The 27938-nt window shown below is 43.8% G+C and overlaps 1 protein-coding gene and 1 long non-coding RNA gene across 5 annotated transcripts in view; one reads left to right on the top strand and one right to left on the bottom strand.

Annotated features, from left to right (window-relative positions):
• Nucleotides 1–1918: 1918 nt before the first annotated feature.
• On the top strand, nucleotides 1919–12134 carry LOC118368515 (uncharacterized). The gene is made up of 2 exons (XR_004822360.2): nucleotides 1919–11354; nucleotides 11609–12134. It is a non-coding gene; the product is annotated as an uncharacterized LOC118368515 (long non-coding RNA).
• Nucleotides 12135–14690: 2556 nt separating this feature from the next.
• LOC118368512 (nuclear receptor coactivator 7-like) overlaps nucleotides 14691–27938 on the bottom strand; it is a 57596-nt gene continuing 44348 nt past the window's right edge. For all 4 annotated transcript variants that reach the window (XM_035752672.2, XM_035752673.2, XM_035752671.2 and 1 more), the window contains exons 3-16: nucleotides 27553–27743; nucleotides 26784–26863; nucleotides 23981–24091; nucleotides 21622–21801; nucleotides 21066–21197; nucleotides 20779–20963; nucleotides 20019–20425; nucleotides 19675–19831; nucleotides 19263–19434; nucleotides 18893–19009; nucleotides 17701–17853; nucleotides 17483–17578; nucleotides 16744–16817; nucleotides 14691–16568 (exon numbers count right to left, since the gene is read on the bottom strand). In XM_035752672.2, coding sequence (XP_035608565.1) covers nucleotides 16433–16568; nucleotides 16744–16817; nucleotides 17483–17578; nucleotides 17701–17853; nucleotides 18893–19009; nucleotides 19263–19434; nucleotides 19675–19831; nucleotides 20019–20425; nucleotides 20779–20963; nucleotides 21066–21197; nucleotides 21622–21801; nucleotides 23981–24091; nucleotides 26784–26863; nucleotides 27553–27743 — 2191 coding nt within the window. In that variant the 3' untranslated portion in view covers nucleotides 14691–16432. The remainder of the gene's footprint in view (nucleotides 16569–16743; nucleotides 16818–17482; nucleotides 17579–17700; nucleotides 17854–18892; nucleotides 19010–19262; nucleotides 19435–19674; nucleotides 19832–20018; nucleotides 20426–20778; nucleotides 20964–21065; nucleotides 21198–21621; nucleotides 21802–23980; nucleotides 24092–26783; nucleotides 26864–27552; nucleotides 27744–27938) is intronic.

Here is a 27938-nt window from a genome sequence, read left to right as displayed (position 1 = left end):
TCCTGGAAGACCTTCCATTGCCTGGTTCAACTTCCTCTGAAAGATCTCTGGGGCTGGACTGATTCCCATTGGCATGCGCTGCCACCTGTAGCATCCCATGGGAGTAGAGAACGTGGTGAGATAGCTGGATTCCTCGTCCAGTTCCACATGCCAAAAACGTTTTTTTTACATCACAAACAGATCTGTTCAGATCTGGCAGCATGTCTTCAATAGTGGGAAGTGAGTAATGGCTCCTCTTGAGAGGTTTTGGATCAATACACACTCTTAGCTTTCCAGGTGGTTTCTTCACTACGATCAGGCTGCTAATCCAATCTGTGCTTTTTTCCCCAACTGCTTTTATCATCCTTCTTTTCTCTTCACCACTGAGCTCCTCTTTGAGTGGTTTATATAGCGCTACTGGCACTCTTCTCTTTGGCAGCTGGACGGGTTCCACTCGCTCATCCACTTCCAGCTTCATTTTGCCGGGTAAGCATCCATCTCTCTTGAATACATCAGAGTACTCCTGTTTAATTTGCTCTTTAGTCCAGGATCCTGTTGTTTTCTCAATGGCCAGGATGTTGTGATGCTGCACAGTAATCAACTCCATTGCCTGGATAGCCTTACTGCCTAGAATGGGCCTGTGCACATTCTTGTTGACTACGATGAGCTCAACTCGGTAGGTTTTCTTATTGTATGGATTGATCACTTTAACTGTGCACTTCCCCAGTGGCGTCAGAGTGCTCTTGTTTATACATCACCAATACCTGACTGGAGGGCTCTATGTGACTGGCTTTTATGAGGTTTGCAGGGATAACATTACAACTAGCACCACAACCAAGCTGAAGTCTGACATTTTGTTGACCTGCATGGTTGCAAAGAGCGCTGCCTTGGGGTCTGTTGTTTTCTCCTGCACCACGTTGATGCTCTCTGACTTTGGCCCTAGTGTGATGCACAGAACATCCTCACCCTTAGTCAGCTTACGCATTTTCCATTGCCAGGACTCTGTTTCTCTTGCTTGTCCCTGCACTTTTGCAAACCGTAGAGAAGTGATAGTTTTTCCCACAATATTGCTACACTATTCATACTAAATCAGTTGCCGCTGCCTTACCGAGGTAAAGACAGTTTCAGGTGGGATATTTGCGCTTTCAAACCACTTGAGCCACAGACTCCAAATAAGTTTCATGATGTTGAAAAATTTGCGCACGACATTGCACGGGTCTTATTTTCATGATTTGGACATTTGCAAAGCTTATAAAAGTGTGGAAATGTGAGCAGATTTTTGTATTCCTAGTTATGTCTCCTTGGTCATGTGACCTACTGACCTCAAACAAGGTTCAGAAGGTACACTCAGTGGGCCTACATTGCACACCTTTATTTTGTCCCCTTTCATCTCACACAATTTTACTTGAATTTTTCCAACTTTCTAATTTCAATAGCGCCTTGGTTATGTGACCTACTGATCTCAAACAAGGTTCAGAATGCCAACTTCCCTTACCTACATTGTTATAACATGCCAGAGGCTGTTCACCTTGAGACCTGCTGCGGATATGAGTATGGCCCGGTGTGAGATTTCCACCCTTTCCCCCGGATTTTTAAGGGCCAGGGAGAGCTCACCGGACTTCGCCGCAACACTTTCCAGGGCTTGGGCCCCTCTCTTGGGGCGAACCCATTCCAGGGCGCCCTGCCCTTCACAAAGAAAAGAGAGCTCTCCCTGGGGCTCCCGCCAGCTTCTCCGGGATCGGTCACTTTACCACAGTGGATGCCTCACAGCGCCCGTCTCCGCCAGTCTGTGGAGATTCTGAAAGTAGTTTGAGGTCAGTAGGTCTCATTACCAAGGAGCTGTTGAAATGATAAAGTTTGGAAAATGTATGTAAAATTGTGTGAGATGAAAATGGACAAACTAAAAGCTGTGCAATATAGAAGGGTAATCAGTGGACATTCTGAACCTTGAGGTCAGTACGTCACATGACAAAGGAACTATTGAAATGAGAAATATTGAACATTTAATGTAAAATTGCGTGAAATTAATATGGACAAACTAAAGGGTGTGCAATGTGTAGGCCCACTGAGTGGACATTCTAAACCTTGCTTGAAGTCCGTACGTCACATGATCAAGGAGCTATTGAAATTTGGAAAAATTCATGTAAAATCGTGTGAGATGAAAATGGACAAACAAAAGGGTGTGCAACAAACTCAGCAAAAAAAGAAACATCCTCTGTCAACTGCGTTTATTTTCAGCAAACTTAACATGTGTAAATATTTGTATGAACATAAGATTCAACAACTGAGACAAACTGAACAAGTTCTACAGACATGTGAATAACAGAAATTGAATAATGTGTCCCTGAACAAAGGGGGGGGGGGGTCAAAATCAAAAGTAACAGTCAGTATCTGGTGTGGCCACCATTGACTGCACCAGATTTGCCAGTTCTTCCTGTGAGATGTTACCCCACTCTCCCACCAAGGCACCTGCAAGTTCCGGGTCATTTCTGGTGGGAATGGCCCTAGCCCTCACCCTCTGATCCAACAGGTCCCAGACATGCTCAATGGGATTGAGATCCGGGCTGTTCGCTTGCCATTGTTGAACAATGACATTCCTGTCTTGCAGGAAATCGCACACAGAACAAGTAGTATGGCTGGTGACATTGTCATGCTGGAGGGTCATATCAGGATGAGCCTGCAGGAAGGGTACCACATTTTTTTATATTTTTTTACCTTTATTTAACCAGGCAAGTCAGTTAAGAACAAATTCTTACTTTCAATGACAGCCTAGGAACAGTGGGTTAACTGCCTGTTCAGGGGCAGAACGACAGATTTGTACCTTGTCAGCTCAGGGATTTGAACTTGCAACCTTCCGGTTACTAGTCCAATGCTCTAACCACTAGGCTACCCAGCGTTGAGATTGCCTGCAATGACAAGCTCAGTCCGATAATGCTGTGACACATCGTCCCAGACCATGACGTACCCTCCACCTCCAAATTGATCGCGCTCCAGAGTACAGGCCTCGGTGTAACGCTCATTCCTTCGACGATAAACGCAAATCCGACCATCACTCCCGGTGAGACAAAACCGCAAGCACTTTTTGCCAGTCCTCTCTGGTCCAGCGACGGTGGGTTTGTGCCCGTAGGCGACGTTGTTGCCAGTGATGTCTGGTGAGGACCTGCCTTACAACAGGCCTACAAGGCCTCAGTCCAGCCTCTCTCAGCCTATTGCGGACAGTCTAAGCACTGATGGAGGGATTGTGCGTTCCTGGTGTAACTCGGGCAGTTGTTGCCATCCTGTACCTGTCCCACAGGTGTGATGTTCAAACGTAACGATCCTGTGCTGGTGTTACACGTGGTCTGCCACTGAAAGGACAATCAGCTGTTCGTCCTGTCTCCCTGTAGCACTGTCTTAGTTTTCTCAGTACCGACATTGCAATTTATTGCCCTGGCCACATCTGCAGTCGTAAGGCACGTTCACGCAGATGAGCAGGGACCCTAGGCATCTTTCTTCTGGTGTTTTTCAGAGTCAGTAGAAAGGTCTCTTTAGTGTCCCAAGTTTTCATAATTGTGACCTTAATTGCTTACCATCTGTAAACTGTTAGTGTTTTAACAACCGTTCCACAGGTGCATGTTCATTAATTGTTTATGGTTCATTGAACAAGCATGGGAAACAGTGTTTAAACCCTTTACAATGAAGATCTGGGAAGTTATTTGGATTTAATTATGTTACCGTCATTCTGTTGTCAGGTGTTAATCCCCTTCACTGACTGTAGTTCAATAATCAAAATAGATTTTTTTCAAACTCAAAAGGGCTATATTGTTGGCTGCCATTAAGCAAGCGCAATTGCCAAACACACGCTCGTTTGCAATTTCGACCTGTTAAAGCCAGCGCTCTTCTGTTTTCAAACTCTAGCTTCAGGATTGGTTTTATGAGCTTGCTTGCGCTGAAGTGAGAGGGGTGCAAGTAGCCGAGGTGTGTTCTTTTATGTACTAATTTCAGGCAGCGCTGTTGGGGTTATTTAAGACCAACCAAAAGCTGGTCTTAGTGGTAAAGCAGTTAGTTATGGCATGGATTTTGACAATGGAAGCACAGCCTATCCAGCTGTGACGCACAGTGCCCCTATGCACATGGAACAAGACAGCAGCACCTAGATCTTCTGCACAGATTCTGCCAGACCTGGTCCCTGACAGTAAATCTCAGCAAGACAAAAATAATGGTGTTCCAAAAAATGTCCAGTCGCCAGGACCACAAATACAAATTCCATCTAGACGCTGTTGCCCTTGAGCACACAAAGAACTATACATACCTCGGCCAAAACTATGATCACTTGGCTACATAGCTGATGCCTGCTGGAATGTCCATTAATCACGGTACTCCATTCTATTTGTTTATTTTTTATCTGTCGGCCGAAGCCGCGAAATCAGGCTCTGTGTGTAGTTAATCCAACCCTCTGCCTAGTCATCGCCATTTTACCTGCTGTTGTTGTGTTAGCTGACCAGCTGTTGTCTCACCTGTTGTTTTAGCTAGCTCTCCCAATCAACACCTGCGTTTACTTTATGCCTCGCTGTGTCTCTCTCAAATGTCAATATGCCTTGTATACTGTTGTTCAGGTTAGTTATCATTGTTTTAGTTTACAATGGAGCCCCTAGTTCCACTCTTCATACCCCTGATACCTCCTTTGTCCCACCTCCCACACATGCGGTGACCTCACCCATTACAACCAGCATGTCCAGAGATACCTCTCTTATCATCACCCAATGCCTGGGCTTACCTCCGCTGTACCCGCACCCCACCATACCCCTGTCTGCGCATTATGCCCTGAATATATTCTACCATGCCCAGAAATCTGCTCCTTTTATTCTTTGTCCCCAACGCTCTAGGCGACCAGTTTTGATAGCCTTTAGCTGCACCCTCATCCTACTCCTCCTCTGTTCCGCGCGTGATGTGGAAGTAAACCCAGGCCTTGCATGTCCCCAGGCACCCTCATTTGTTGACTTCTGTGATTGAAAAAGCCTTGGTTTCATACATGTCAACATCAGAAGCCTCCTCCCTAAGTTTGTTTTACTCACTGCTTTAGCACACTCCGCCAACCTTGGAAGGCCACCAAAAATTCAGAGATTTCCATACCCAACTATAACATTTTCCATCAAGATAGAACTGCCAAAGGGGGAGGAGTTAACCTACAAAGTAATGTCATACCCAAATAGTTCGAACTTCTAATTTTAAAAATGAATATCTCCAGAAATAAGTCTCTCACTGTTGCCGCCTGCTACCGACCCCCCTCAGCTCCCAGCTGTGCCCTGGACACCATTTGTGAATTGATCGCCCCCCATCTAGCTTCAGAGTTTGTTCTGTTAGGTGACCTAAACTGGGATATGCTTAACACCCCAGCAGTCCTACAATCTAAGCTAGATGCCCTCAATCTCACACAAATCATCAAGGAACCCACCAGGTACAACCCTAAATCTGTAAACAAGGGCACCCTCATAGATGTTATCCTGACCAACTGGCCCTCCAAATACACCTCCGCTGTCTTCAATCAGGATCTCAGCGATCACTGCCTCATTTTCTGTATCCGCTACGGGTCCACGGTCAAACAACCACACCTCATCACTGTCAAACGCTCCCTGAAACACTTCTGTGAGCAGGCCTTTCTAATCGACCTGGCCCGGGTTTCCTGGAAGGATCATCCCAACAGTTGAGGATGCCTGGTCATTCTTTAAAAGTAACTTCCTCACCATCTTAGATAAGCATGCTCCGTTCTTGGTTCCCTCCAGACCTGACTGCCCTCGACCAGCACAAAAACCCCCTGCGGCGGACTGCAATAGCATCGAATAGTCCCCGCGATATGCAATATGTTCAGGGAAGTCAGGAACCAATACACGCAGTCAGTCAGGAAAACAAAGGCCAGCTTTTTCAAGCAGACATTTGCATCCTGTAGCTCTAACTCCAAAAAGTTCTGGGAAACTGTAAAGTCCATGGAGAACAAGAGCACCTCCTCCCAGCTGCCCACTGCACTGAGGCTAGGTAACACGGTCACCACCGATAAATCCATGATAATCGAAAACTTCCTCCTGGCTAATCCAACCTCGGCCAACAGCTCCACCCCTACTCGCCCAAGCCTCCCCAGCTTGTCCTTTACCCAAATCCAGATAGCAGATGTTCTGAAAGAACTGCAAAACCTGGACCTGTACAAATCAGCTGAGCTTGACAATCTGGACCCTCTATTTCTGAAACTATCCGCTGCCATTGTCGCAACCCTTATTACCAGCCTGTTCAACCTCTCTTTCATATCGTCTGAGATCCCCAAGGATCGGAAAGCTGCCGCGGTCATCCCCCTCTTTAAAGGGGGAGACACCCTGGACCCAAACTGTTACAGACCTATATCCATCCTGCCCTGCCTATCTAAGGTCTTCGAAAGCCAAGTCAACAAACAGAACACTGACCATCTCAAATCCCACCGTACCTTCTCTGCTGTGCAATCTGGTTTCTGAGCCGGTCACGGGTGCACCTCAGCCACGCTCAAGGTACTAAACGATATCATAACTGCCATTGATAAAAGACAGTACTGTGCAGCAGTCTTCATCGACCTGGCCAAGGCTTTCGACTCTGTCAATCACCATATTCTTATCGGCAGACTCAGTAGCCTCGGTTTTTCTAATGACTGCCTTGCCTGGTTCACCAACTACTTTGCAGACAGAGTTCAGTGTGTCAAGTCGGAGGGCATGTTGTCCGGTCCTCTGGCAGTCTATGGGAGTGCCACAGGGTTCAATTCTCGGGATGACTCTTTTCTCTGTATATATCAATGTTGCCCTTGCTGCGGGCAATTCCCTGATCCACCTCTACGCAGACGACACCATGCTGTATACTTCTGGCCCTTCCTTGGACACTGTGCTATCTAACCTCCAAATGAACTTCAATGCCATACAACACTCCTTCCGTGGCCTCCAACTGCTCTTAAATGCTAGTAAAACCAAATGCAGGCTTTTCAACCGTTCGCTGCCTGCACCCGCACGCCTGACTAGCATTACCGCCCTGGATGGTTCCGAGCAGTATGTGGACATCTATAAGTACCTAGGTATCTGGCTAGACTGTAAACTCTCCTTCCAGACTCATATCAAACATCTCCAATCTAAAATCAAATCTAGAGTCTGCTTTCTATTTCGCAACAAAGCCTCCTTCACTCATGACCCAAACTTACCATAGTAAAACTGACTATCCTACCGATCCTTGACTTCAGCAATGTCATCTACAAAATAGCTTCCAATACTCTACTCAGCAAACTGGATGCAGTTTATCACAGTGCCATCCGTTTTGTTACTAAAGCACCTTATACCACCCACCACTGCAACCTGTATGCTCTAGTCGGCTGGCCCTCGCTACATATTCGTCGCCAGACCCACTGGCTCCAGGTCATCTACAAGTTCATGCTAGGTAAAGCTCCGCCTTATCTCAGTTCACTGGTCACGATGGTAACACCCACCCGTAGCACGTGCTCCAGCAGGTGTATCTCACTGATCGTTCCTAAAGCCAACACCTCATTTGGCCACCTTTCCTTCCAGTTCTGTGCTGCCTGTGACTGGAACGAATTGCAAAAATCGCTGAAGTTGGAGACTTATCTCCCTCACCAACTGTACATAGTCAATCGGTAAATGGCCCACCCAATCTACCTACCTCATCACCATACAGTTATTTTATTTACTTTTCTGCTCTTTTGCACACCAGTATCTCTACCTGCACATGACCATCTGATCTTTTATCACTTCAGTGTTAATCTGCTAAATTGTAATTATTTGCCTACATCCTCATGACTTTTGCACACAATGTATATAGACTCTTTTCTACTGTGTTATTGACTTGTTTTATTGTTTACTCCATGTGTAAATCTGTTGTCTGTTCACACTGCTATACTTTATCTTGGCCAGGTCGCAGTTGTAAATGAGAACTTGTTCTCAACTAGCCTACCTGGTTAAATAAAGGTGAAAAAAAAACATCAGCACCACAGGTAACCTCCACAAAGCTGTGAACGAGCTGAAAGACAAGGAAAGAAGGGCCTTCTATGCCAAAAGGAACATAAAATTTGACATACCGATTAGGATCTGGCAAAAAATACTTGAATCAGTTATAGAACCCATTGCCCTTTATGGTTGTGAGGTCTGGGGTCCGCTCACCAACCAAGAATGAACAAAATGGGACAAACACCAAACGCATGCAGAACAGTATTAGGCCAATACCCTCTAAATATCAAAATCCAGAAAAGAGCAGTTCAATTTTACAACCACCTAAAAGGAAGCGATTCCCAAACCTTCCATAACAAAGCCATCACCTACAGAGAGATGAACCTGGAGAAGAGTCCCTTAAGTAAGCTGGTCCTGGGGCACTGTTCAACCACCCCACTGAGCCCAGAACAGCAACACAATTATACCCAAGAAATTATGAGAAAACAAAAAGATAATTCTTTTCAAGGTGTCAAGTAATTAACAAAAAAAACAGCAAACTAGAATGCTATTTGGCCCTAAACGGAGAATACACAGTGGCAGAATACCTGACCACTGTGACTGACCTAAACTTAAGGAACACTTTGACTATGTACAGACTCAGTGAGCATAGCCTTGCTATTGAGAAAGGCAGCAGTAGGCAGACCTGGCTCTCAAGAGAAGATAGGATATGTACACACTGCTCACAAAATGAGTGGAAACTGAGCTGCACTTCCTAACCTCCTGCCAAAAGTATGACCATATAAGAGACATATTTACCTCACATTACACAAAGAATTAGAAAACAAACCTAATTTCGATAAACTCCAATACATACCAGTGCGCAATCACGGCAGCAAGATTTGTGACCTGTTGCCACAAGAAAAGGGCAACCAGTGAAGAACAATCACCTTTTATAAATAAAACCCATATTTGTATTTACATATTTATGTTTATTTATTTTCCCTTTTGTACTTGAACTATTTACACATCGTTACAACATTGTATATATATGACATTTGAAATGTCTTTTCTTTTGGAACTTTGAGTGTAATGTTTACTGTTCATTTGTATTGTTTATTTTACTTTTTTAACTTTTTGTTGTCTACTTCACTTGCTTTGGCAAAGTTAAAATATGTTTCCCATGCTAATAAAGCCCTTGAATTTAATAGAATTTCTGTGCTTTTTGTGCCATTTCCTTGTAGGCTGTTTTTTTTGGTCCTGCTCAATGCATTCGCCAAGTAGTTAAGACTGTCAACGGGTTTGGCTCCTTAGACCGCTTTGAAATAAATCTTAAATCACCAAAGCTTTATTAAAAGATCAAGTTGGGAGCATCACCTTTTTTTATCTACGTATGCGATTCTACAGTATTTTAGATGTGCGTAAAAACCCCTCCATGTAGGCTATACATATTTATTTTTTATTTCACCTTTATTTAACCAGGTAGGCAAGTTGAGAACAAGTTCTCATTTACAATTGCGACATGGCCAAGATAAAGCAAAGCAGTTCGACAGATACAACGACACAGAGTTACACATGGAGTAAAACAAACATACAGTATAAACAAGTCTATATACAATGTGAGCAAATGAGGTGAGAAGGGAGGTAAAGGCAAAGTAAATACAATATAGCAAGTAAAACACTGGAATGGTAGTTTTGCAATGGAAGAATGTGCAAAGTAGAAATAAAAATAATAGGGTGCAAAGGAGCTAAATAAATAAATAAATTAAATTAAATACAGTTGGGAAAGAGGTAGTTGTTTGGGCTAAATTATAGGTGGGCTATGTACAGGTGCAGTAATCTGTAAGATGCTCTGACAGTTGGTGCTTAAAGCTAGTGAGGGAGATAAGTGTTTCCAGTTTCAGAGATTTTTGTAGTTCGTTCCAGTCATTGGCAGCAGAGAACTGGAAGGAGAGGCGGCCAAAGAAAGAATTGGTTTTGGGGGTGACTAGAGAGATATACCTGCTGGAGCGTGTGCTACAGGTGGGAGATGCTATGGTGACCAGCGAGCTGAGATGAGGGGGGACTTTACCTAGCAGGGTCTTGTAGATGACATGGAGCCAGTGGGTTTGGCGACGAGTATGAAGCGAGGGCCAGCCAACGAGAGCGTACAGGTCGCAATGGTGGATAGTATATGGGGCTTTGGTGACAAAACGGATTGCACTGTGATATATGACTGAATGATGATCTGGTGACTTTTTTTACTTGTTACTGTAGCCTATGCTATTTAATAAACTGTATCAATCTACAACAGACTAGAAAGAGAATATTCCGTGTCCCCAGATGAATTGAAGTTGATGACAAAGCAAAGATAGTCAATAACCTACAGAATTTGAGACAATTACATGCAGTATTACGCCATGAAGGTGGCCAAGCCATTGTCACACCTATAATTAAGTTATTCATCAAAATCCAGCCATTTCACGCCACCTCCAGCTCTTGTCCTCAATTTCCACAAACATATTTCTGACACACACCCAGATTTACCAATGTGTTTTTAGGTTTGTTAAAATAGAGCCCAAGGTGTCATTTCATAGCTGACACTTCATTCTTTCTGCAGCCATCTTTGAATCTTAATTCAGAATAGACATTTAAGAGTTTTTGGAAAATTTGGTCACAAACTGAGGGAGATTTTAATGTCATTCTGTCACAAAACTTTACATGTGCACTGTTCTTCAATTGCATGTGTTTTTGCAAAATTGTTAGTGGAAATAGTCCTTGGGCATAGTGTTGTATGATTTGTTTAACATTGCAATCAATGGTTTTTGTTTGGCATACATTTTGAGATTAAAAATCAGAGGCTCAGCATCATTCCGTATTTTTATTTAACTAGGTAAGTCAGTTAAGAACAAATTCTTATTTACAGTGATTGCCTACACGACGCTGGGCCAATTGTGCGCCACCCTATGGGACTCCCAATCACAGCAGGTTGTGATACAGCCTGGATTCTAACCAGGGTGTCTGTAGTGACGATTCTAGCACTGAGACAGTGCCTTAGACCGCTGCGCCACTCGGGAGCTCAAATCGCCAGAAACGAATCCCCTCACTTCCTTGCCATGTTTACTTTCAACTCCCAGTACACTGCTTTGGTACATTTTAATAAACTGATACATTGTAGCTGCTCGAGTGAAATATTTATTTATCCAAAACAATGTTTTCGTAATTGTAGAGCTCTTAGAAGTTGGGGTTACAAAAATGTACTATGATCTGTCCCAAACATATTGTGTGGGGCATTAATTTCAATGTCACTGGAGCGTGAGAAATGACACTAAGACAAAAGGAGCTCTCATTGTGTGTTCCTCCAACAGGAAGTGGCAGAGAAAGCACAGGGTGCAGAGGGCCTCTTTCTCTTTCCTCCTTGGACAAAGACCATGACCTTTTCCTCAGTTCAAACCATCGCAGAGAAACTCACAGGTTCACCACCAGCCTTGCTATGCATCCTAACACATTAAAATCCAATATGCTTCATCTTTCTGATTCTCTGTAGATCAGTTAGTAGAGCATGGCACTTGCAATGCCAGGATAGTGAGTTCAATTCCTGGTACCACCCATACGTGGTCCCGGGAACGCATGCATGACTAAGTTGCTTTGCATAAAAGTGTCAGCTAAATACCATTTATTATTACACACAATCATTTGTTGGTGACCTCTTGCGCACCTTCCCGCAGGGATCACACATCCAGTGGATTTCGAGGAGCAAGTGACCGATGACCCTAATGGAGAGACCCTAACCCTGGAGTCCAAGATGCAACCTCTGCAGCTTGACACAATGATGAAGAGTAGACCCAGCAAAACACACAATTACTGGGTTTTGCCTTACCGTGATTTAAGCTAAAGTTATTTGTAATCCAGCTCAAGAATACATTACATCCTACCTTGTAAACGTTTTACTGCTGTCTATGACTGGGTTATAAAGTATGAAATTACTTATGGTGATAAATGACAAGAGAATAAGGTTCAAATAGGCATTCCAACAGTTAGCAGAGAAAGCCTCAGATGGTTTCACCTGTCTCTGTGCTTGTCTCCACCTGCCACCAGGTGTCTCCCATCTCTCAGTGTTCTCTGTCTGTTGCCAGTTTGTCAAGCCTACCACCGTTTTTCCCCTTGCGCCTGTCTTTTTCTAGTTCCCGTTTTTGACCATTCTGCCTGCCCTGGATACTGGCCTCTGCCTGCCCTTGACCTGTTGTTTTGCCTGCCCCCTGTTCTAGTAATAAACTTTTGCTACTTTGACACTGTCTGCATCTGGGTCTTCCCTATAACGTGATCCAGATTTCACAATTAAGTCTCAGTCTCACCAGGTTACCCCTAGTTCCCTGAGTAGGCTGAGATCCTGGCAGCATTCTGCTGTGACCTCCACATCCTTCTCTGCCAGCCAGTACAGGGACTTCCTGCTCCCCCCAAAAACACAGGGGAGCTGGGATACACCTGGTTGGTCATTCAGAGTGAGCTCAACATATTCACTGGGTACCTGCCAAACAATCGCTACCACCCCTCTGCACCACAAGGAAAAAAGGTACTGTCTCTGGAAGTGACTGTATCTGATCTTTCACATTCAGTTTGATTTTTGTTTTAAAGAAATAATCCTCACATAAACCCTTGGCAAAGACTAAGTGTTACTTTGACTCTGATACGTCTACATTATTATTACCTCAGCATAGTCTGTCTAGTGTTATCAGCAGCAAATTGTATCAAATGTCCTATAACTTGTTTGAATGAAATACATGATCATAGCAGTGACTGTGTTTGTTTCCCCACAGGTTCTCATTCACTCCCTGCTGAGTATGTTCCACCCACGGCCTTTCAAGTCCCGCTTCGCCGCTCCGTGGCCTGCATTCGAGCCGCCAGAGACTTCTATCTGGACATAGTCTTCAGGTGAGGAAACTCTGGGATTCCTCATCAAGCCTAGTCCAGCGAGTTCACAACTTGTTTCCATGGTATTACCCCTGTAACAGCTGCAGATCCCAGCCTATGGAATAAAAGTTGAGTTCTTACCTTCTAAACTCCTCTGTGGTAATAATGTGCTCCATACGGTCAAAAACAAGTTTAATTTATAAACACGAGTGAGGCTTTTAATATTAAATCTAATTTGTGCCAACAAAAAAGTGATCCATAGGCCTAATGGACACATACTCAAACTCGAGCAGTTTTGATAGACACAAAGGGGAAATTTGTAGTTGGTAGATTCATATTTTAGATTTTTTGTACTTACCACCATTTTCATGATATCCAATTGGTAGTTAGTCTTGTCCCATCGCTGCAACTCCCGTAGGGACTAGGGAGAGGTGAAGGTCGAGGGACATGTATCCTCCAAAACACAACCCCACCAAGCCGCACTGCTTTTTGACTCACTGCTCGCTCAACCTGGAAGCCAGCCACACGAATGTGTTGGTGGAAACGCAGTACAGCTGGCAACCGAAGTCAGCGTGCATGTGCCCGGCCGTCACAAGGAGTCGCTAGAGCGCGATTGGACAAGGACATCCCAGCCAGCCAAACCTTCCCCTAAAACAAAATAATAAACAGAGTAGGGCTGGCTAATAAATCCTTCATTTTGGGGTTATGCTCAGGTTTAACAATTTGGCTAATCTATACTTCCACATTTCCAAGTCATATTCTTGAAGATCAAGGGGTATTAAATTAATTGGAATGACTGGAAATCTGACAGACGTTGGTTTTTAATGTAAAGATAATCTAAATTGTATTATTATCTGTAGTAGAAAGCAATGGGATAGAAGCTTACAAAACCAACCCAAAGTGCAATGCAACATCCATTTATGACCAGCTATGTAAACTAACATGGATTTATCCTAGATAAATCAGTAGATGTCATTCAATTTGTAATTAATTTGTGTAATGCTTCAAAGGTAAATTAATCTAAATGTAACAAAGGAATCAGATTAAATTTGATTTACGGTTTACAATTAGAAAGTGACCTACCCAACCCTGCCTGCAAATCTGTATGTGCGACCAATAAACTTTGATTTGGATACTTAACAAATGTAACTGGTTTGGAGGAAACGACAACAGCCTAGGGAAGTAGAAAATAAGCTTCAAAATAAAACTGAACCATCACTTTAAGGGAATGTAATTGGATCCTGTGCCAGACCCAAGTAAAACATATCTAAAAAAAATAAGGTTGTGTGAAAATGAATTAATTTCCCCCCTAATGACTCTAGGTCCACCACATCGATGCTAATTACTTCCTGGACGAGACGTCCATGAAGCCTGAGGAAGAAGCCACATTTAGCTTCTCTGGGGGGGGCGTACGTACAGCAATTTTCTCAGAGGGGCTGGAGAAAGCTAAGGAATACCTAGCAGAGTAAAGGCTGACAGCAGTCAACTTTGTGTTTGTAAATTAGGGTAATTCCTCTGGAGGATAATGATCAAATGAAACGCTAAACGTCTAACTTTGTGTAGGGATCCGATTCCTTCGGCGCTGGCAACTTTTCAGGTTGTTTCATTAGCATCCAACATGATCAGTATTACAAGAACCTCTTCATCTGACCGTGGCAGCTATACCAGTTGAGCCCTTCTGAAGACATACGCTTTAGACATGTTTTTTTCTATAACTAAACTCAATAGCTAGACGTTCAAGTAGACATACTTCTCATCAGTCAGAAAAGTAGCCAGCTTTTAAAACGTCGCTTTGGTCTTTGATACTATTGACCAATTCATATTTAATTGTTGTGAGTTCAAATTTGTTTTACTCACTTAAAACAGTTTCACACCAAAACAAGCAGACACACCATAATGCATTGTACTAATTAGTGGTTTCTTAATAAGCACTGTTTTGCAATATGTAAAGAACCATCGATTTTTGTAATACTTTGTCAGTCATTGTTGGAGTGGCAGAGCAGGTAAAGTCGTTCCCTCTGGAGTTTTAGCAGTTTGAGGGCCTGCCTGAAAGTCCAAAGTTGGCTGGCCAAGGCCTGATGCCATTGCTAAAACCTCTGCAGGCAACACCCCTGCTCTGTTCCCGAGGTCACCAACAGCTGTCATGGAAACACAAAAAGTTGGATGCTGGCACAATTGTAATGTAATTGCTTTCCTATGAAGCAAAAACATTGATGTAGATCTCATGTTATGGAACTACAGGTTAATTAACACCTTACCCATGAGATCAGAATTTAAAGTGTGACTACACCAAATATTATCTAACACAATCAACAGTTATTAAGAGCGAGATGAAATGGACTTACTGATATTCTTCGGGTTCTACCACGTGTACATTGACACTTGAAACAGGTAATATCTTAACAAAATTTCATTTCCCCATCCTCTAAAAGGAAAGATTCACCCATTTTGAATGTTATCATATGTGCATCACTGTTCTATCAATTCCTAGGGTCCTTTCATGTGTATCTGAGCTATTCGCTGTTCAAGCAGGCTGTATTTTTTTGCCTGCTTGAACAGCAAATAGTTCAGATAAACATGAAAGGACCCTAGGAATTGATAGAACATCGCTCAGAGATGCACAAATACGATAGAACATTCAAAATGGTTGAATCTTTCCTTTTAAGCACTGCAATGTAGGCACATGTTAGCATTGCAGAGGTAGTCATCCCCTTGAAATAACCTTCGACTATTTGTGCCTAATTTTGTGCAAAAAAAAATTAAAATAGATTGAGTCTTGATTGTTATTTTCAGTCCCGTAAGCTTGCAATGACCACTGGATGAAATCGATTTTCTCAAAAAGTATCAGATAAAGACATGTTATAAATAACATTAGCCACATTTTTCACATTTTGTCTACTTGTTATATTGTGGGAACATCGATCTAACTTCTGATCAGTGACAGCAACTTTCATGTATTGTTTGATTGGGTAACATAAAACATTTCTATAAATATTTAGGTTAGACCATGTTCCCCCAAGTCCTTTTTTTTGTTCACTTTGACTAAATGTGTACATCAGTTCATATAATTTGGTCTATATGCAAAAAGGGGCATAGTGAGCCCCTAGTTCTTCGAATTTCAGTTCCTCCATTTTACAAAAAGAGACAGCCACCTTCAGGTTAGCGATTCACAGGCAGCAAAAAGATGTGTTAAAAAAAAATGGTGCCAGAATAACAGTGCCAATTGTGCTGGGGCGGAAATGCAGGCTTACACATGCAGGTAGGCCTTCAGATGGAGATCCATTGCTAGAAGATGTGAATTCCACCACTGAACTACAGTATCCACAAGGCAGAGTCAGATGACCGTGAGGACCATACCAACCTGCGAAAGAGTGTGTGTGTGTGGGGGGGTCTTCCAATACAGTGAAGCTACAACCTCAGCCCCAAACCACCAGCACCCCTCCTCCACCTAGTGGTTTGGTCCACATTCAGAGATAGGGTTCAGAATAATCACAGTTCATTTTCGCAGCCCAAAACCACAGAATTAAGTCAAAATAGTGAGGTACATCCAACTCATTGTTCTAGAGTCTTGTTTAAAGCAGTCATTGGACAGCCAGACATCATGAGTGGGTGTTGCTAAGCAAGTTGAAGAGGGCAGGCCTTCACCAGAATGTCCACACCTCCAGCTCTATGACGTGGAAGTCGTCTCTTTCTGAGAGGCAGCAGTTGTTGAAGGTGTAACAGGGGCTACTCCTGCCCAGGTACAGAGTCTCATCCAGCCACAGGCCAAAGTGACCACTGCGGAAGAGAGAAAGAAATGCAGTTCATTGTTTTAGAGTCCAAGTAATGTGTTCTCCTAAACATATTGGCACATACTGTAACACAAAGCAATGGACAGTAAGTGTCACGGAAATAGAAACAGCATCAAGAAAACCAGAATGTAACACATTTCTAAAGCTGGGAGTGGCTCTACCTTCCTCCTCCGATAGCAAAAGAGTCCAGGTCTCCCTTTATGAAGAAGGAGTTCTCTCTTGTCCATCTGAAACACTATGGCAGGTGACAAGGGCAGAGTCAGTCAGGGACACCAACACAAGAGTACCTTGGGGTCCTATCTGATTAATGCTTTACTTCTCCGACAGCCCTTTCCGCATTGCAGACCAGGTGAATTGCAGATCAATGAACTTGGCCTTTGTAATGCTCTGCATATACAGTACACTATTTATAGCACAGGAGGCTGCTGAGGGGAGGACAGCTCATAATAATGGCTGGAACGGAGATAATGGAATGGCATCAACATGGAAACCGTGTGCTTGGTACCATTCCCCCTATTCCTCTCCAGCCATTATCACGAGCACGTCCTCCCCAATTAAGGTGCCACCGACCTCATGTGATTGATAGCAATGAGTTCCTAACTTCTTAAATGTTGTTTGTGCTTAAAAAGGCAAAACGTGACCTTTCATAATCCAGTCATGCATTAAATTGATAATGTGACGTTGGTAGAGACCTTGACGTGAATAGTAATTTGGCTGCTGTGGAAACTCCTGCAATATTACATCAGCAAGATTTGCAACAAACAGTATTGTCTTCACTTAGGTTGACAAAACAATCCTGCAGCAAAACCTTGACACATTTCGGATTAGAAAATGTGAGAGAGAATTGTTTGGCAATGGTTGTGTATGCATCATAGTGTGTGCGTGTGTGTCTTGTCTGACCTTGAATCGAGGATGCAGCATGAAGAGGAATGTCTCTCCTGTGCCATAGAAGGTCTCACTCGGCCTCAGTGGGTGAGAGAGAAAGCTCCCAAACACCTGGGGCACAGAAACATAACTGAATCTCTAAAGCGGATAGATATTAAAAATGTTGAGGGTGGTGCGTGGAACATTAGAGTTTGACTATTACATTTAAAATCTGAGAACATAAAAAAGGTCACCTGATTGAGCGAGTCCTTGATGACCATGAGTACAGGCGAGTCGCTGCCGTTCAGCTTCCGGTAGAGGGACTTGAGGCTGGAGCCGTGAAGAGAAGTGCTGTAGGCCAGATGCCACATGTGGCCCACTGTCCTGGGAGGCAACTCGGCTGAGAGCTGGAGAGAGGGAAGGATTGAGAAGGAGATAGAGTTGTGTGAGAGGGTTGGAGAGCAGGGGCACAAGTGGGCTCCCGAGTGAAGCAGCAGTCTAAGGCACTGCATCTCAGTGCTTGAGGCGTCACTACAGACATCCTGGTTTGAATCCAGGCTGTATCACAACCGGCTGTGATTGGGAGTCCCATAGGGCGGCGCACAATTGGCCCAGCGTCGTCCGGGTTTGGCCGGTGTAGGCAGTCATTGTAAATAAGAATTTGTTCTTGACTGACTTTCCTAGTTAAATAAAAAAAATAAAAAAAATGGGAGAATAGACCCTTATTACAAGATTAACAAAAATCTTCCTATGTTGAGCTAAAGAAAAAGGGAGAAAACGGTAATAATTGATATCCAATTATATTACCCCTTTCTTTTGCTAAGCTTTTCCTCTGTTGAGCTAATCATCTATCCAACAATGAATGAGTCTGGACATGAGACATTTGAAGATCCGACCTGCAGATGCCATAGCTAATTTATTGGTTCAAAGTGCTCACAGCACTGCTCTGCTTAAATCTCTACACAGGAGTTCGCTACCAGCATTCTACCTTATACATAACCCCCTTTGTGAGACATGACCACAGTAGGGGTTGAGTATTTTCAGTACTCTACTCAGCACAAAGGTTCAGTCATGAATGGCTCTGTATGTATGACTGAAGGCCAATGCTGCTTGAGGGGGACCGAGGCAGAAAAGTCAGGTTGTCTCAGACTCTGGATTTATCTTTAACCCCAGACCAGTCTGGGAATGCTGAACTTGTAATGCATTTGTGGAACTAGAGGCAAGAAGAGGAATGTGTGCAATTTCTTCTATATGTGTGGTGCTGACCAAGTGACATGTCATGAGAAGCTTTAATTTAATTTCCCCTTGTGGATTAAGGAGGTCATTATCTCTTCCTTATCCAATAATGGACGAGCATAATCTTCCATTGTGAATTTGTGCATGTGCGATTAGATCAGACAGAGTTTTGTGAAGCTCCGACATACATGTCTATGGTTGGGTGCGTACCTCTCTGACAAGCGTTGCGTCCAAGATGCGACTCTGCTCCACGATCTCACACAGTCCCTCTGGATCTTTGTCCATGACCAGAGGTAGTCTCCCGCCACCATCCTCCACTGACACCATCTGCAAGACAAGAGAGACAACCTAGTTATAAGCCCATTAATCTTGCACTCAAACTTGACACACGTTGCACTCAAACAACAACTCCGGACCCCACTCCACCTAAAACACTACTCAAACTTCCACAGGGCAAGATGTGCAAAAGATGCATTGTCACCACTGACGCTCTAGTCAAAGTTAATGGAAATAGCCATTTTTGTGTTCAGCCACTACAGACTTTAGGACTTTCCTCGATGACTTTAATATACAGACTTACCTCCCAGTCCTCCCCAGTCCGTCCGTGGTTCTTGGACACTTCTTCCTCCTCCTCCTCCCCGTTGTCAACCAGTACAAACTCGTCTTTGTCGCCCTCCCCCTCCTCCGACCCTCCCTCCAGTACGCATAGGTCAGGCCTCCAGTGGCTCAGATAGGCGTAGAGCTCGTCTGAGCTACAGAAAACAAGACATGAGAGCAAAAAGATTTAGTGTTAAAGACCTTTGACTTACTTCTACTGAGAATTGTAAAATTCTCTATATTCCTCAGCAGGGGAGGGCAATGAAATTGCTGAACAAGACATGTAAACATTATGCAAATGTTAGACAGTGTCAGTGCGAGGTGCTAATGTTCACAGAATGTAAGTAGTGTTAATGCCAAACTAAAACAGTCTTTCTGTGGCTCCAGACTGTTACCTCTCCTGGGAAAAGGCGAACCAGGCATCCCTCCGGGGTAAGGTTTTTGTTGTCCCCAGCTGCAAGCCTGCAGCCACACCCTTCTTCCCAGCGGACCCCTGGAGCCGCAGTCTGACAAACATGAGACACCCAAAAGTCCCTGAAGGTCTAGAGAGGCCTGGAGAAGGAGAGAAGTAGGGGGGGGGGGAAGAGCGAGAGAGAAAGTGAGGGTGTAGCAAAACAAAGGAAATGAGTGGGAACCATTTGTTATGATACCATCTTCCTACAAACTTATCAAGCAGACTTCAACTGCTGCTTGGGATAAAACAATGACATAAAACTATTGACTTGATTCCTCTCATTACCTGACGTCTGATTCCTCACAGACTGCTCCTTCTCAGTCTCCTTTCTGTCCACCTGCTCCATTATCACTAGATTTCTCGTCCCTGCTGCTACTTGTCCTCCACAACAAAAGGTGGCAGCACTGCTCAGCTCAGGCCCGGATGACTGCACAACCAGCTCTTCCAGTGGGCTTCCCTTCCCCTCCAGCTGCTTCTCTGCCTGAGTCATGTCACTGCTACTCTCCTCCTCAGCGAACCCTTGCACTAGGCTGAGAGCCAGGGAAGACCTCAGCTCCGACGTAGCAGCAGAGACCAGCACTGGGACAGTCTCCCTCTTGTGCTGTGGGCTACGGCTGCTTCGCCTCCCACCCTGCTGGAGCGTCTTGCCAGTTTTGGAGACAGTTTTCTGGGTATTTTTAGTTCCTTTCCACCTAGTAACAGAAAAACAACCACCCATGTATGTTGCATGTTCTGCAATGTGACCCAGCAAGCACTCCTCGATACCATAGAAATCCATGGACCAATATCATTGGCTATACTCCATTTGCACTGCTAGATGTCAGAGAACATACAGAATATTAGAATACACACCCACAGTGATCCAGTCATAGTGCGTATTTGCGATCTACCGATTTGACAGGTCTGCCCAGCATATAGGATTATTTTAGTGACCTCCTCGGTTAAAACGCCTTTCCAGGCAATGTGAAGACACAGTATGTTGATCTGTGAAGAGCTGCACCAAATATGTGTGTCTCAATCATGCACATAGTCATTTAATGCTGACCTGTGTGTGGAGGTGTTGAAGTGCACGTGGGAAATGTCCGAGTAGAACGAGACAGAGTCCAGGCTGTCCACTGAGCAGGACAGCAGGTACTCCTCACAGCCGTGCTCCATCACCAACGGGTGGGTCTTACACGGGTCAAAGAAGATCTTATTGGACGTCACTAGCAAGATACCAGAAACCACACCCTGGTGAGAGAGAGAGGTGAGAAAGGTAAGCGGGTGGTGAGAGGGGTGAGCAAGAATTGCGAGAGTGAGAGTGGAGTGAGAATGGCGCTAGTCTCCACCCACCTTGCGGTCAGTGATGTAGCGGCAGAACAATTTGAGATATGGCATGGCGGCTTGCCCTTCCCTTTGGGAGCACTCGGGAGGGAGGGCCAGTAGGCAGAGCTGTCCGTCAGGCATTGGCACCGCCTCCACATCCTGGGAGAATCAAAACAAGCACGGAGCAAAAACACAACCGTAGCTCAGTAATATGCACTTCTCCGTTTGACTTAGTGTCTAAAGCAGGCATTAGCCACTCGTTAGACAGTGCTTTATATACACAGAGCTGACTTAGCTGGTTTTAAAAGAACAGTTCTCACAGAAATCAATCATTGCCATTAGCCAGTTAGCCAAGTTTTTCCAGTCCTGCATTGGCTCTTATTCTATTGAACAATTTCAGCCTAATTTAAAAACTGTTAGCCTCTCCACAAGAACATTCAATTCTACCATCGGAAAAGCAAGAACACACCATTAAAGGCCTGATAGGAGCCAGATCATCATGGTTAAATCATTTAAAAACATTGTCAAATGTACTTCCTCTTCTGTACGATTTGTGGAATAAAGTCATTCACATTATCCTTACCAGTAGTTTGTCATACTCTGCATCTGGTGACGGGGAGTGAGGGCTGGCAGATGGGGCCGGAAAAAGCCCAAGCCCTGGGTTAGTGTCCAACTCTGGCTCCAGCCTGAGGTTGGGGTCAAGGTGCATCACTGCGGGAGATAAGCCTGGGCCAGAGCCTTTACTCTTGGGAACGCGGAGGTTCTTCAAATGAAAGCACAGGGTAACATCACAACACACAGTCGTGCACTGCTGTAAATACAACTGCCCAGCGTAAGACCTCCCACTTCCTCTTTCCACTGTACTGTGAACTTTAAATCTGCTTTACTGTCGTCTTATCTGTAGCCTACTGGAGTGGAGGGGTGGATGCTTGATTTGGTAACCATGCAAATACAGGTAACTGCCAAAATTAAGGAAACAAGTAAATGAGGGATACAAAGTATATTGAAAGCAGGTGAGGTCCTAGAGTTAAGCAATTAACAATCATGCTTAGGGTCATGTATAAAAATGCAGAGTTGCCCATTATTTTGGCTAACATGGCTAGAGGAGATCTGTGACTTTGAAAGAGTGGTCTCAAAGGAGCATAGGGGGAGAGAGTCAGTCACCAGACAACCCAACTGAACACTTATGGAAGATTTGAGCGGCGCCTGAGACAGCATTTTCCACCACCATTAACTAAACACCAAATTATAGAATGTCTTGTAGAAAAATTGTGTTACATCCCTCCAATAGTTACAGACAATTGTAGAATCTATTCAAAGGTGCATTGAAGCTGTTCTGGCAGTTTATGGTTGTCCAACGCCCTATTAAGACATTTTATGTTGCCGTTTTATTTTGCCAGTTACCTGTAGCTTCTCTGAAGGCTATGTGGTGAAGGCTACATAGTCTTTCCCTCACTTTGCATGTCAAATCAGTGGAAGGTACAAGTAAAACACATTATACACACACACACACACAAAAGTATGTGGACACCGCTTCAAATTAGTGGATTCGGCTATTTCAGCCACAATTTGCTGACAGGTGTAGAAAATTAAATCGCCATAGACAAACCTTGGCAGTATAATGGCCTTACTGGAGAGCTCAGTGACTTTCAACGTGGCACCGTCATAGAATGCCACCTTTCCCACAAGTCAACTGTGCTGTTATTGTGAAGTGGAAATGTCTAGGAGCGACAAAGGCTCAGCCGCGAAGTGGTAGGCCACACAAAAATCACAGAACGGGACCACTGAGTTCTGAAGCGCATAAAAATCAGTTGCAACCTTCACTATGTTCCAAACGGTCTCTGGAAGCAACGTCAGCACAATAACTGTTCGTCTGGAGCTTCCTGAAATGGTGGAGCTGCACACAAGCCTAAGATCAATATGCGCAAAGCCAAGCGTCAGCTGGAGTGGTGTAAAGCTTGACGCCATTGGACTCAGGAGCAGTGGAAACGCGTTCTCTAGAGTGATGAATCACGCTTCAATATCTGGCAGTCCGACAGACAAATCTGGGTTTACCGGATCACAGGAGTATGCTACCTACCCAAATGCATAGTGCCAACTGTAAAGTTTGGTGGAGAAGGGATGTTTTTCATAGTTCGAGCTAGGCCCCTTAGTTACAGTGATGGGAAATCTTAATGCTAGAGCATACAATGACATTCTAGAATATTCTGTGTTTCTAACTTTGTGGCAACAGTTTGGGGAAGGCCCTTTCCTGTTTCAGCATGACAATGCCCCCATGCACAAAGCGAGGTCCATACAGAAATGCTTTGTTGGGATCGGTGTGGAAGAACTTAACACAGAGCCCTGACCTCATTCCCAACGAACACCTTTGGGATAAATTGGAATGCTGACTGCGAGCCAGGCCTAACTCGCCCATCAGTGCCCGACCTCACTACTGCTCGTGGCTGAATGGAAGCAAGTCCCCGCAGCAATGTTCCAACATCTAGTGGAAAGCCTTCCCAGGAGAGTGGAGACTGTTATAGCAGCAAAGGGGGGAACAACTACATATTAATGCCCATGATTTTGGAATGAGATGTTCGACGAGCAAGTGTTCACATACTTTTGGTCATTTATTGTATTATGTCACTACCCTGAAACTTCATACTGGGAAAAACATATGCAGATATAAAAGATAATGTACATCTTTTGTCAGTGTCTGCTCAAATTATGAGGTTGATCGTACCCATAGGCCTGTAATTAATGTTTTTTCCCCCCAGTGACATTTCAAGGAGTCACATGTTCTGTAACTTATCCTCACTCAACATGTCATATATATATATATATATATATATATATATATATATACAGTATAATGTGTAAATGTAGGCTCTGGAAGATACTGTGTGTATGTGTATAGGATGTAGCAGCATCTGATAAAGGGGGGGGACCATGGTGACTCTTACCTGCCGGGAGATGAGGGAGGAAGAGATGGAGAGCTGCCTGTTCAGCTTAGTCTGATCTGCCAGGCTACTGCACTTGGAGGTGACACTGAACACTGTGTCTTCATGGTGAGCCTGTGTGTACGCAGTGCAGAAATCCATTAGGTAGTACTCCAATATTTTAAGAAATTAGACCAAATAAATGCCAATCTGTTCCCTTCATTTGAGGCCCCACAGTCCTCTGACAAGCCCAATATCATGTGAACCCTCCATCCGCTCCTACACAACACAGGATTTAGCTATTGACAGATGGTCCATTGACCTAAATTACGTTCCCGACGCTTGAGACTCCATGTCTGCGGGCATTATTCACACTCTGCTACTGTATGTGTGTGTGGGTATGAGAGAGTGTGTAGGAACATGCCTAATTGCTTGTATGATTTTTGTGTGTGTAAAACATTTTTAAACAAGACAGTGATACAGGCTACCAGTTCGGCATTATCTGAATACTGGTTTAGTGAATCAACTTCATACATGGAACTCATTGATATTTTCATAACACAGATGTTTATAGACCAAGTATTAACTGCAAAGAATACAAAGAGTATAAAATAGACATACATTCTGAGTACTCCATATGTTGCATAAATCAATATACAAACACGTCACCCCTATACCAGACTCAAAGCAATATTGGTCCTTGAAAGCATCTTGATATGCTGTAGATCTTTTCAATGTATATTTCTAGACAGAAAGGCATTGCAAAGGGATTTTCTAGACCGAAAAAAAAAAAAAAGTTGTTGAATACATGTTTTTGCCTTAAGTTGTTTAGGCTACAGTAAGATTTACAGTAGTTCCACATACAGTTGAAGTCGGAAGTTTACATACACCTTTGCCAAATACATTTAAACTCAGTTTCACAATTCCCAACATTTAATCCTGGTAGAAATTCCCTGTCTTAGGTCAGTTAGGATCACCACTTTATTTTAAGAACGTGAAATGTCAGAATAATAGTAGAGAGTGATTTATTTCAGCGTTTATTTCTTTCGTCACATTCCCACTGGGTCAGAAATTTACATGCACTCAATTAGTATTTGGTAACATTGCCTTTAAAATGTTTAACTTCGGTCAAATGTTTTGGGTAGCCTTCCACAAGCTGCCCACAATAAGTTGGGTGAATTGTGGCCCATTCCTCCTGACAGAGCTGGTGTAACGTAGTCAGGTTTGTAGGCCTCGTTGCTCACATGCTTTTTCAGTTCTGCCCACATATTTTCTATAGGATTGAGGTCAGGGCTTTGTGATGGCCACTCCAATACCTTGACTTTGTTGTCCTTAAGCCATTTTGCCACAACTTTGGAAGTATGCTTGTGGTCGTTGTCCATTTGGACGACCCATTTGTGACTACGCTTTAACTTCCTGACTGATGTCTTGAGATGTTGCTTCAATATATGCACATACTTTTCTTGCCTCATGATGCCATCTATTTTGTGAAGTGCACCAGGCCCTCCTGCAGCAAAGAACCCCCACAACATGATGCTGCCACCCCAGTGATTCACAGTTGGGATGATGGTGTTCTTCGGCTTGCAAGCCTCCCCCTTTTCCCTCCAAACATAACAATGGTCATTATGGCCAAACAGTTCTATTTTTGTTTCATCAGACCAGAGGACATTTCTCCAAAAAGTACAATCTTTGTCCCCATGTGCAGTTCCAAACCATAGTCTGGCTTTTTTATGGCGGTTTTGGAGCAGTGGCTTCTTCCTTGCTGAGCAGCCTTTCAGGTTATGTCGATATAGGACTTGTTTTACTGTGGATATAGATACTTTTGTACGCGTTCCCTCCAGCATCTTCAGAAGGTCCTTTGCTGTTTTTCAGGGATTGATTTGCACTTTTCGCACCAAAGTACGCTCATCTCTAGGAGTCAGAACGTGTCTCCTTCCTGAGCGGTATGACGGCTATGTGGTCCCATGGTGTTTATACTTGCGTACTATTGTTTGTACAGATGAACATGGTACCTTCAGGCGTTTGAAAATTGCTCCCAAGGATGAACCAGACATGTGGAGGTCTACATTGTTTTTCTGAGGTCTTGGCTGATTTCTTTTGATTTTCCCATGATGTCAAGCAAAGAAGCACGGAGTTTGAAAGTAGGCCTTGAAATACATCCACAGGTACACCTCCAATTGACTCAAATGATATCAATCAGCCTATCAGAAGCTTCTAAAGCCATGACATCATTTTCTGTCATTTTCCAAGCTGTTTAAAGGCACAGTCAACTTAGTGTATGTAAACGTCTGACCCACTGGAATTGTGATACAGTGAATTATAAGTGAAATAATCTTTCTGTAAACAATTGTTGGAAAAATTACTTGTGTCATGAACCAAGTAGAAGTCCTAACAGACTTGCCAAAACTATAGATTGTTAACAAGAAATTTGTGGAGTGGTTGAAAAACGAGTTTTAAAGACTCCAACCTAAGTGTATGTAAACTTCCGACTTAATCTGATAACGTTCGAAAGCTGCAATAATAGAAGCTTTTTCATCTGTACGTGATATAATTACGAACATTCATTTTCAACACATATCTTGCAATATACTGTCCTTCCATTATAACTGTTGTAGAGCCTCAGAATATACCCGTGCATACCCATTGACATAAGGAAGATCTGTGACCACTGTTTCACTGAAATACAGCTGGTCTGACCTTTGAACCCTCATTATCCAAATCTATCTATACCATATATTATGCACTGTATTGGATATCAAATGTGAGGGTGCAGCAGGTCTTTAAGATCATTGGCATAGGATTAGGTCTACATAAGATTGTGACTCACCATAGTGTCTACCTTGTCATCTGACAGGTGATCTCTGCCCATGGACTTGGCCATGGTTCCCTCCGTTCCCCATCTAGGCTCTATGAAGGCAAGATTTAAAAACATGATGTTGAGAAGCGAAAACAACCCCCCACTCTCTCTGGCCCTGTGTGTGGGCTCCATTGTGTATCTCTCCTGGGGTACATGCAAGATATTACATACATTTCAGAGGTTAATTAAGGTACTGAGGTTTCTCTTTGAGAGCCTCAGGTGTGCAACAAGACAGCACTGTTGGCCTTGACACACCGACATAGAAATGTCAGATCTCTGGCTCAATGGCATGTGTCAGCAAACTCGATCAAATTGAAAGCTCGCGGGAGGAGTGATCATGTTGATCCAATAAGTCCTTCTATAAAAATGTCAACATTAACAGGGGCAGATCTGTGGTTCTGTATACAGTGCTTTCAGAAAGTAGTCATACCCCTTGACTTACTCCACATTTTGTTGTGTTAGAGCCAACAGGTCATTTTTCTGTCAGAAGTTCAAGCCTTCCTTGCTGCAGTGTTGCAATTCCTCAAAAGTTAAATAACGCTACATCTAGAGGAGTTCTCCTTAACAACCTTCCTTTGTGTGTGTTCTGTCAGGCTCTAGAATGGTTTGCCACGAAAATACACAACACATTTATAAATGCCATACGGATAATTGGCTATGGATCTACTGCAGCTACCAAGCCCCTGCTAAAGCAAACAAACCAGAAATATCGCTATAATCTTGTTGAGAGATACCTCACCTTGGAGGTAATACTGTCGCAGTCGAGGGTTCCGGATGTGGGGGACGTGGTCAAGGGGACGCCCCACGGCACGGTGGCCCTGACCGCTGGCCCTGGCCTCCTTGGTTGGGTCGGTCTGAGGCCCTGTCTCCAAGGGTCTGGAAATGAACCTGGGGGACTGGGTGTCCCCAACAGGGAGCTTGGACCCCAGTCTGGAGGGGAGAAAGAACAAAGGGATGCTGGTGGTAGGGAAAACTACTGGGATGTTTATTAGTTCACCATTTATTATAGTCATTAAAGCCTTCTGACCCCATCTACAGTATATGAGCACGTAAGGGTAAAAATAGTTCATAACCCATCCGAGGCAATCAGCTATGATTCTTTATAATTTTGTCTTGACATTTAAA

The sequence above is a fragment of the Oncorhynchus keta genome, chromosome 35 (assembly GCF_023373465.1).
Source record: "Oncorhynchus keta strain PuntledgeMale-10-30-2019 chromosome 35, Oket_V2, whole genome shotgun sequence".
Taxonomy (NCBI): Eukaryota; Metazoa; Chordata; class Actinopteri; order Salmoniformes; family Salmonidae; genus Oncorhynchus; species Oncorhynchus keta.
Note: the sequence above shows the minus strand (reverse complement) of the source record. Positions and strands in the feature narration are given on the sequence as shown.